General features: G+C 43.8%; 2 protein-coding genes and 1 non-coding gene across 3 annotated transcripts, besides 1 other annotated feature; 1 reads left to right on the top strand and 2 right to left on the bottom strand.

Moving 5' to 3' along the window:
* Positions 1-688: 688 nt before the first annotated feature.
* Positions 689-1,138, bottom strand: rps7 (ribosomal protein S7). Its single transcript has one exon. It carries the CDS (start codon positions 1,136-1,138, stop codon positions 689-691), a length of 450 nt encoding a protein of 149 aa, YP_002608195.1.
* Positions 1,139-1,992: 854 nt separating this feature from the next.
* Positions 1,993-2,079, bottom strand: trnS(GGA)-cp. Its single transcript has one exon. It is a non-coding gene; the product is annotated as a tRNA-Ser (tRNA).
* A 6,724-nt stretch (positions 2,080-8,803) lies between these two features.
* Positions 8,804-8,910: a direct repeat.
* A 22-nt stretch (positions 8,911-8,932) lies between these two features.
* atp6 (ATP synthase F0 subunit 6) lies at positions 8,933-9,706 on the top strand. Its single transcript is given in 1 exon segment — positions 8,933-9,706. A coding segment is annotated over 1 exon segment (774 nt).
* The last annotated feature ends 1,409 nt before the right edge of the window (positions 9,707-11,115 follow it).

The raw sequence follows: 11,115 nt of genomic DNA, 5'->3' as shown, positions 1-11,115 counted from the left end.
CACTAAAGCTCACGATGTGGAAGCACATCTTAGCAAACGGCGGCGTCCTACGAAGTGCTTGAAGTTCGTTCCGTTACCTTCTTAAGTAAGAAAGTAGACGAATCACTCTCTTTCTCTATTATAAAAGTGGACTTCTTTTTCACAGCCTATATGCGTATGTGGAAAACAAGAGTCCTTACTTTTCTTTCTCTTGCCCTGACATAATTCGGGGGCTACCGGTTCCGTTCTGTTCTCTCTCTACCTCTTCTTTTTGACTTCACTTTCAAATCTTTTATGCTCGGCCATATGAAAAAGTCAACCAACTTCCCTCCCTTTGAAGTGCATTTCTCAGATCAGCTCCCCGAGTAACTAGAAAGAGGGTGAAAGGCCCAACTTCTTCATTCATGGCCTCTTTTTTTCTTTGATTGATCTCCCTTTCGTATTCATTCGACCTGAGGCAAAAGAAAAGAGAAGTCATACAAAGAAAGGTTCTTTCATGCAATGCATAACGGGCGGGAATCCTATGGATTCCTCCAACTCAATGAATGAAGAGAGGTGAGGATTCTAAACCTAAGCCCTACATTCCTTTCCTTTCAGTCGGGGAAGGCCGGCTTTCTATATTCAAATGAAAAGAAAAAGGAAATGGGTCAAACCATATCTTTCTGAATAATCTGACTGAATGAGGAAGAGCTCTTTATGTGGTCTCACTTTACCACCATCTGAAATGCGCGAAACTTCGATTGGTGGAAGCCAGTCCATGAAGATTCTCCCTTTTCTTACGTGCAATTCCCATCTTTTTGTAAGCATCCAGTATCTCATCAAATGAACATTTCTCTAAGCTTATCCTGTAGCTTATACGTCGTTTGAAAGCTGCTTCAAGGATCCAACGAATAGCTAAGGTTTGTTGACGATCCCTGGCTACAATCCCAGGGACATCATAAATAGTACCTGCTACTCTGACTTTTTCCACTTCGCATATGGGCTTTATATTCTCTACGGCGTCAACAAGAAATTGGATTACATCGCGTTCAGTTCGACGAGCTGGGCGATGAAAAGTTTGATAAACAATAGCACGAACTCTCGTTCTTTTACCTTCTTTCATGCGAAAGTTGACCAACTTCTTGATCAATTGTTTTTGCTCACCATCCAAGCCCCCCATATAGCTGAGAATTTCCGAGCAATTGGAAGCCGCTTTCGATGACGAGGCCGAGATATTGATATTACGCATTTGTTACTGTCCATCTTTATCAGCCAACTCCCCTGTTTCCATCTTTCCTTTTAGAGTTTACCACTCTTCATAGCTTCTTGAACTTTCTTTAGGGTCTCGCTCCCTGAGTTCAAGAGTCTACACTCTCGCGTCATACGGCTCCGTCCCGGAATCAGGACCTCCCCTTTCCTTTGACCAACGGGTCCTCAAACCAACCTGTCCTCCCTTTCTATTTCTTATTTCTCGGAAAGCGGTTACGCTCGTTTTAGGTAACATCAAAAATGAAGAAAGGATTTATACGTGTCTGATTCCCGGCCATTCATTTGTAAGTCACTTATAAGACGTGAGAGATGCTCTAAGTCATAACGGGGAGGGCCGGAGACTTCGCTCAAATGGGGGGCGGTTTTCTCCTTAATAAAATGAAAGGCTGCTTCTTGGATCTTTTTTTTTATAACTCAATAAGAAATGTTCACTTGGGATTAGGTTCGAAAAGAAGAAGATCATGAACAACAGGATCTTGACCTTCTTGCTTACTCTCCCGAATCGAAAGATCTCTGATCTCCGAGGCGAGGATGGCTTCATCAACTTTTTTGCCGAAGGAAAGAGGGGGTTTGATCTCTCTTTTTCTTCCATTCACGTATCACACAGTGAGATTCTCTTTCGTTGTCCGCTCTTTCCGTTTTTTTTCGTACCAAAGTCAGACGAAATAAAGAATCTAAAAAAAAAAGGTCTGACTGTTAGAATAATGGTCTCGATTGGTATTTGATACATGGCGGTCGGTAACGTTGGTGAATTAGGTGAAGGTACGGAAAGAGAGGGATTCGAACCCTCGGTAAACAAAAGCCTACATAGCAGTTCCAATGCTACGCCTTAAACCACTCGGCCATCTCTCCTACATAAGATGTTGATTATGACCCAGAAACCGCGAGTGAATAGCTAGTCATTCATCTTCTTGCAGTAAAGGTACGACCAATCCATTAGAAATAGAAAGACTTTTCGTCAAAGACCTTCGAGGAAAAAAAACGATTCTTCTTGTTACCATTAAAAAAAGAACTCTTTCTATTCATCTTTGTCAAGACGACGATCCCGTCATATCGTCATATTATGATATTTATACCGGATTAAACCAATGAATTGGAACGAATCCACTACTCCTTTCATGGTCACATAGTCATTACAGAATTCTTTTTCAGGTATATCTTTCTTAATATAGGTAGTACCCATTTATATATATATATATTATTGGTTGTTTTTACCTCCCGAGAATCCGGTTCGCTTATCGCCTTTTTTTTCCTCCCTTCACTCCTCCTTTATCTTCTTCCTACCATACGGGGGTGACTTAGGCGCTAGGGTTAATACCTTATTAGATCGAAGAACTCCTTACCTTTTTTCAAGAGAAGCCTGATTCTAGTCGGGATCGAGAGGATAATGAGTCACCTTAAAGGTGGGTCCAATCTGAGCGCTTATTGCCTTCTTCTTCGCCTCTCCTCGTTCCGCCCGAGCTGATCTGAATTCTCCTATTAGTATAGGATTGTTAATAACTTGACTTAATGGTTATAGTGTAAAGGTAGTTCTATCTTCTTTTTTTGTATCTGAATCTCTCGTAAACCTAAAGGGGATGGGAAAAACCACTATGAGGAGTTGCCGGCTTAACCGACGTCCTATCCCCCCCTACTTCTTTTGGAAAAAAGATAGGGCACGCAAGAAAGACGGATTGCTATCTTCCGGTCCACCAAGAATCTCGTATTTACTTTAATGAAGTTAGACTAGTTGGTTGGTACAGGACTCGCGCTAGACAGGTTGCTATTGTTTTGTTTCCTACTTTGGGTTATGGGCGAGTCCGCGCGATCTTCACCATCGGCCAGTCCTCGATTTCTCTACTTGAGTCACGACTGAGCCAATTTCTTGATCTTTGTGGTCGCGAACGATCTGTCCCAAGGAAGACTCTATCTTTTTTATTATATAGGCTATTTCTTTAAGGATGTGGAGAGTCGGGGGAAAGTCTACCACACAGAGAAGAAGCTCAAATTCTCGCCTAAGCATGGCAGCTCAGTTGTGCCTATATCTTAGCTTTCGAGCTGAACACTTTATCGAGCGGCGAAAAGGCCATTGCAGTTACGCAGACCTTCGAGGAATTTCTTGTTTTGCTGCTTGTTGTCGCTGCGTTTTATGTCTCTACCGGCTCTATTCGTTAGGGATTCTCGCCTTTTAGAATGCAGATTTGGACAAATCTCCCAGGCACGAGACCTGCTCTTCCATTTCGGTCAGAAAGGCGCAAACAGCCGTCAAGGCGACGAGAGAGACCGCCTTGCCCGATCATTCCATTTCCTCGTGCGTCTTCTTATTCTAAGAAAGTCTTATCTTTTAGTAGTAGGTTCTTTTTTTTTTCTACTTTCTAAATCAATAGCTTTCCTCAGTAGATCCGAATCTGCGGAGGAGCAAAACTAGGGCATAACCCCTTACATACTTCTCCAAACCTACTCTTCGGGGGATCCGACCAGTCGAATACAGAGGAGTGGATCAGGATCATCGACTCCTCTTCTGGTTGGTCGAAAAGTACACTCCCCTTCTGTATAAGGGGCAGTAATCCGTCAATAGAGGTAATAGACGGAGATCATGGAATCTAAGCTGTATAGGAGTCAATAGGGTTTGACTACTCCTCTCCTCCCTTCCCCTCCCATCCCGCGGGTAGGGATGATGGATGCTGATTTCCAATTCTATTATATCGATTGTCTTTAGGGCCTGCCTATCAAAGATGAATCTTGATAATAGGCAACAGGAAGAAATGGTGTTGATCCGTCCCCCCCTTACTAGATTAAACAAATAAGGCTCCAGTCGTAATGGAAAGAATGGATCTATCTCCTACTGCCTCTGAAAGTGGGAGTGATGGCGAGTAGATCCAAGAAGCCATAAGCCGTTTTGCTCTCTTGCTTGCTTTCATGTACACGTCTTACCTCTCCTCCTTGCTGTAGGGACCACTAGTAGCAAAGGCGGGAAGTTAAGTAACTTATTGACCATAAATCCGCTCTTGGATCATAGGGTCTTTGGCTGTTGTGCTGGCTGTGAATGCTGCATTGGCTTTAGCAGACGCTTTTGGGAAATTCCGAGAATCTCAAAGAGAGGGGGAGGCCCTTGCAGTCGGCATTAGCGCTGTGCTGTGGGAAGGACGGAAGAACTGAGGGCAATCGCACCCAATTCGTGCTATCAAGGGATGCCTAGTAATCCAATCGACTGCTGCCATAAAAAGTTGGATGCAAGGAAGGAGGGCTGGAATCTCGCTTAATTTAGTTCTCGACCGGGCAAGAGAGGCGAATGGGCATAGACCCCAACCAAGAGAACCTCGCTACACAATACAATACTTACTTACCACACCGCAAAGATAGAAGAATAGACTGCTGTTAGGAGGACAGCTAGACTGAGACCTACCTTACTTGACAACATTAAGAAACTTAGGAAGAGATGACATTGAATGCGTTCTTACTGTTTTAGAAAAAAACTGCTATTGAATCCACAGCTAGTCTTTCTCTTGTGAACGACTCCGCTGCAAGAAGAGTAAGCGCTCTTTTCAATATCCGGTGTGTTCGTAGCGTAGGAGCGAAAGCCAGGTTGGAGAGGAGCGAAAGCCAGGTTGGAGAGGAGCGAAAGCCAGGTTGGAGAGGAGCGAAAGCCAGGTTGGAGAGGAGCGAAGGGAGTAAGGCGGAGTCTGTGTACCATTGGATTCGCTCTGTCTACCCGAAAAGAAGCTACTAGTGTCGGTCCTTTCTCTTAAGTAAGTTAGTCTGTTTTCTTGTTAGCTTACTTCTCAGATAGAAGATGAACACAAAGTCACATCTGCCCCTCCTCAAGTCTTTCTTTTCTTTGATTCGCTTGGAATGTTAGAGTTAGAGCTACGCCTTCTGCCTACAGTCCCAAGGCGTATCGTGAGAGAGACTATGACTGAGATTCCAATACCTTCCATAACTACAGGGGGGAGCGGGTTAGGCAGCTACGTCCTGTTCCTAACGGTGGTTGGGAGAAAGACAAGTCAACCAATTCACTAGGTGCGAAAGTGACGCCTACCAACTCAGGTCGGAGAGCTTTCTTTCTCTTTCGGAGTCAGAGTCCCGATCGTCTATCTAAGAATATCAAAAACTTAGGCTGATTAGTTATGTACGAGAGGTGGTTCATTTTTCTTCTTTCATTTATCTTCTTATTTCTTCCTTGGAAAAGGCGTTCAGCGCGTCGAGAAGGCATCGCCTTATTAGGCTTTCTTGCTCGTCAATCGAGCATTCTTTCATCTGCTCCGGATTGTCCCCATTGCAAGGCTAAGAAATCTCATCTTGAACCTCCGGGTTTTTGCTGCTCGAATGAGGGGGTTTCGCTTCTTAGTAATCTTTTGCCGGACGATTTAGCACGCTTCTCTCTTGATGAAAGACAGGAAGCTCTTGAATTTAGAAAAGATTTGAGGACATATATATAATATAGAAAGCATGAACATCATTTGGTCTTAACTCTGACAAGGACCTTTGCCGGAGCAATCGTGGTATATATATACCTTTAGGGCTCAAGGGCAGGTCCATCATTTCATCAATTAACTTATACCTAACGATGGCCTTGCCTCACATCCGCAATTAGACTTCCATGATAGGGAAGACGAACAACTAAACCCTTTAGCTACCTCGGAAAGGTTAAATGAATTACTTTAAGAGGAGATCATTCGAGTTCAAGATGCTAATCCGTAAAGCTGCTTCTTTGTCTGTGACAGGTTGATTCACCTCTTAAACCTCGTTCCAAAAATGCTTTTCTGGAAGCCCTTGAACCTGGTCTAATAATAGAGAAGGCCCTGCGATCATTCCTGATCTGGTAATGGCTGAGATGTCTTCTGATCCCCCTATCTCCAAAACTCTTCCAGACTCTCTGACTGCTTTTACTTCAGAATTCCAGGGTATCTGATGAGTATCAGTCAGAGGTAGTTGTTTTGGGGGGAAGAAGATCCATTTTTCAGGTCGGAACTTTGGTAGTGGGTTTAGACTGGGTGGCAGAACCACTCTCTTTTTAGCGGAAAGTCAAGCATCAACATCCTCGCTCTCTCCCCTTCGAGAGTACACAAGAAAAAGTCCTGGTATCCCTATTTTCAGAGTAGGGTCAATCATGTCTCCTTCTTCGATCACCAGGTTCACTTTCTGATTTGGCAGCGGGTTCTTGTTGACATTCGGCTGATCAGCTTTGGGGATTTCCCCTTTCTCTATCAGGTCTTTCATTTTTTGCTTCAGTGTGTAACAGTTCTCGGTAGAGTGCCCTGGGGAGTTCGAGTGATATGCGCAGGTCTGAGTCGGGTCCTAGCCTTTGGGCAGAGGAGTAGGGACTGGCTTAGCTGGGATCATAGGAATCTGTCCTCCATCAAGCATGAGTTTCAGTCCATCTGCATAACTGAAACCAAAAGGAAAGGAGTGAATGCCCTCTTAAGGCCTTCTTGTTGACGCTGTACTTGCTTTGACTTCTTTTTCTCTACTTGCTCTGGAGTAGGCCCTGCAGAAGGAGTCTTTTTCATTCTTACAGCAGGAAAGACGTATGAGACCTCAGCTTCCTTCTTTTTCTTTTCATTCTTTCTGAGAGTCTTTGTGCCAGAAGATTAGGCTATTTTGCTCTGCTTCACAATCCAGCCATTTTGTATTCCCTCTTCAATCACCTCCTTTGACTAAGCTTGCAAAAGTGGTGTGCCCTGCTCCACACAGCCTACTGTAATATTATCCGCTGAGGGTATAGATGAATGTCTGGATCATCGAACTTTCTTCAATGGGATAATCGGATGCTTAAGCCAATAAGATGGACAAAGCATACCCCATAATCGTAAAAAACCATCTCACTTCCTTCCCCAGCTTTCAGTGGGCGTGAGGCACTCTTTCTTGGCTTTCAGGCAAGTGAGGGGCCCACTACGCGCTAACTAGAAGAGCAGGAAAGAAGTATGTAATGTCAGTTCCTTCCTCCAACCAAGAGCTTCTTCTTGCAACATCCGATTCGTTCACAGCTGATTGATTCAATAGCTCCTTCTTCTCAAGCGGGGGATTCTTTCTAGCTGCCTATTCATGCCATCAATTCTTAGCGTAAACGTTGTCCTCTAGTTGAATGTCGGCGAATAAGATCGGCTTCTCATCTCAGATGGGCATGAAAATCCAATGGCTAGTTCTGGCTTGGCTTGAGATCGGAGAATTCCCTTCCTCGCTCATCTTACTGAAAAAGTTCCACAAGGGGCATGCTAACACTAGGAATTGCAATTTGCTCTTTCCTGCTACAGGCATTGGATTCCGCTTTCACCACTAATAGACAGAAGAGAGATACAAAAGAGGGTGATAGCTGACAGCCCTGCTAACTCGTCGAAGGCCTAGGGCATTAAAAGAATCGCTTGTAGATCGATACGCCCCTTATGAATGAAAAAGCCATTTTTAACTGACTCTCTCCTTGGATCTATGTGCTCCTCTGCTCTGGATCCATATATTAAGGACTAGGGGGAATAGAAAAGGAAGCTTGTGCCACTAAGGAAGAGAAGGGGTTGATTCTTGTGACGAAAAGGATTGGAATAAGAAAAATGGAATCAAAGTCAGGCTTTCCCTTGTATAGGAAAAGAACATTACTACTAACAAAGACAGGAAACGAAAAGAGATAGATGCGCTTACTGCTTCGAAGTGACATATAAAATAGTCAGAGAATGGATCCCCAATAGCTCTTGCCCTAATAGCTTTTGACAGCAGACGATTTTGACCTTCGAGAGAATACCCAAATCTTTCCCACTACCGGACGATTTGGGATTGAGATGGGGTACCGATGTCTGATCCCAAGTCCCAAGGAATGTCGCGTTTTAGGTTGCTGTCGCGTCTGGGATTGTAGATTGAAATAGATTCGCTTTTCGAGTGGTTTTCGCGTCTGGGGTTGTTCCTCTCTAGGCCTTCAGCGGACGATTTCGCTTTTTAAGGAAGAAGGGGAAGTTCAAGAATCAGCAGCTATTGAATCAGCTGTGAATGCTACCGATACCGGAGCTGCTAAACTAAAGGAAGTGACATCTAATCTAATAAGGAATATGGCATCGAATGAAAACAGCTATATAAGGGGCTTTGAGGGAGAAGGATTACAAGAATAGCTTAGGGAAAGAAGGTCCAACAACTAACGGAAAAGCCGCTTACCCCACTAACACGCTACCGATACTACAAATAGAGACGTTACACCGATGGGTTCAATCACTGAAAGAAGAAAGAAAAGTCACCCCTTTCCTTTCTTTCATTTGGTGATATCTTATATAAGAGAAAGGTTGCTTTGACTTTTAGGAGTGATCTTTCTCGATTTCGGAATGGAAAAGGTTGTTTGCAGGAAAAAGAGGTTGTTTTTAAGGTAACTAGAAATTCTCTAAATAAGATAAGCAAGATCGTAGCGTAGAAAGTCTTGCTTACTACTTCCTCCATCTAAGTAAGAGAAGCCCACGGAGCGGTTGAAGCTCATAGGTAGTAGCCTCAGTCCTAAGAAGCAACAATCATGCTACTTCAGCTATATGCTTAACACACGCAGGTTGATCAGTTCGCCCTTTCAAAAAAGGCTCAAGTTCTCGGTTCGAATCCGAAGAAGGGCTTTTCTTTCCTGCTTGACTTAGCCCAAGCAATGCCCAAAGACTCCCATGCCTTTCTTGGTTGGACCAACCCAACAACGATTGTAGACAAGTCTTTCTTCATTTTTAGAGCAAGAAGCGGAACTACAGGGATGAAATGAAAAGTGTTTCTTACGATTACGCCCAACAGCCCACTTGAGCAATTTGCCATTCTCCCATTGATTCCTATGAATATAGGAAACTTTTCTTTCTCATTCACAAATCCATCTTTGTTTATGCTGATAACTCTCAGTTTGGTCCTACTTCTGGTTCATTTTGTTACTAAAAACGGAGGAGGAAACTCAGTACCAAATGCTTGGCAATCCTTGGTAGAGCTTATTTATGATTTCGTGCCGAACCCGGTAAACGAACAAATAGGTGGTCTTTCCGGAAATGTGAAACAAAAGTTTTTCCCTCGCATCTCGGTCACTTTTACTTTTTCGTTATTTCGTAATCTCCAGGGTATGATACCTTATAGCTTCACAGTTACAAGTCATTTTCTCATTACTTTGGGTCTCTCATTTTCTCTTTTTATTGGCATTACTATAGTGGGATTTCAAAGAAATGGGCTTCATTTTTTAAGCTTTTTATTACCCGCAGGAGTCCCACTGCCGTTAGCACCTTTTTTAGTACTCCTTGAGCTAATCCCTCATTGTTTTCGCGCATTAAGCTCAGGAATACGTTTATTTGCTAATATGATGGCCGGTCATAGTTCAGTAAAGATTTTAAGTGGGTCCGCTTGGACTATGCTATGTATGAATGATCTTTTATATTTCATAGGGGATCCTGGTCCTTTATTTATAGTTCTTGCATTAACCGGTCCGGAATTAGGTGTAGCTATATCACAAGCTCATGTTTCTACGATCTTAATCTGTATTTACTTGAATGATGCTACAAATCTTCATCAAAGTGGTTCTTTATTTATAATTGAACAAAAGCGAGGAGCTACCGAGTTTACGAGGTTCAGGCCGAATCAAAAAAGAAAAAAGATTCCGAGCACGTCTGGCCAAAGTCCATCTTGTCTTTATCACGAGTCATTTTCCTTGGCATTTGACTTTTTCTCATATCCGCGGATTCTTCAATTTGCTTTCTCCCTCATAGAGGAAAGAAGTCAGGTGGTATACTCTATTTATCCGCTTATTGGAACTCTTTCTAATGACCTATGCATTCTGTTATCATTTCCAGTTGGACGATCCATTAATCCAATTTGAGGAAGAAACGAACTCTTTCCATTTCATTTTTTTGAGGGCTGTCGCCCTTAACTTCTTTAGGGGCTTGGAGCAGATGAAGCCTTCCTTCTTTTTTCTCGGTCCGCTTTGGCTCCTGATCTTGAGCTCGCTTTTCTTGGCCTCAGGCTTGGCTTCTTCTTGGAGTCCTTGCCCTTTCGAGACTTTAGGCCCTTGCCCTTGGCCTGGCCTCGACTCCCCCTGGCTAAGTACTTTCAATCTAGCAGGCTAGCTGCCTCTTTCGCCCCTAAGTCTTGGACATTTTGGCGTAGGTTGGAGCCCCTTCATGAAATCGAAGAGCCGGTCCTCTTCCGTCATATCAAAAATGTCCAGGGAGAACTACGAAAGACGGCCTTCACATACTCGCGTATGGGGCCTCTTTGCTTCAGGCTCATCAACATGTCGGACCACAACCGGACAGGAACCCTCCATTCTGCCCGAAACTCGTTCTCAAAATGGATCTAATTGCACTTCACGCTCCGCGTTCTTTACGTCTTTTGGTCTGCCACCAGAACTTGGCTGAACCATCAAGATAGATGGCAGCCGTATTCATCGACGCCTCCTCGGACTACGTCCGACAAGCCGCTCCATATCCCAAAAGTCTTCGATCCGACGCATCTCGGGTGCCAACGAATGCCTTTTTTTTCGCTTGATTCGAACCATCTCCGTCGAGCCTCTTCGACGGCACTAGCCTACGGGTTCTTCCCACTAGCCATGGCTCGGCCTAACCCTTGGCTCTGATACCACTTGTCACAGCGCTAAGTCCTTCAAGCCTACAAACCGCGGCACCCTCCGCTGTAGCAGAGTAAGCTGAAAAAGCCCTATATATTATATTAAACGTCCTGCAATCAAACTCAAGCGCTAACGATCAAGAAAAGGCCCCTTACTATAGATAGGCTAACGCGCCTTTACTAATATTAGAATAGAATGGCCCCTCTTTCTCAAAGTAAAGAAACCTTTCGAGCTGTAGTTTGACAACGATAGGGCTTAGGGCCCTTCATTATTATTAGTAAGATAGGTTGCTTGAGCGCATTAATATCATATATCAAAAGGTATTGATAAAGGCTAAACTTTGATTTTTTTGCATAGGA

The sequence above is a fragment of the mitochondrial genome of Carica papaya (assembly GCF_054855325.1).
Source record: "Carica papaya mitochondrion, complete genome".
Classification (NCBI taxonomy): domain Eukaryota; kingdom Viridiplantae; phylum Streptophyta; class Magnoliopsida; order Brassicales; family Caricaceae; genus Carica; species Carica papaya.
Note: the sequence above shows the minus strand (reverse complement) of the source record. Positions and strands in the feature narration are given on the sequence as shown.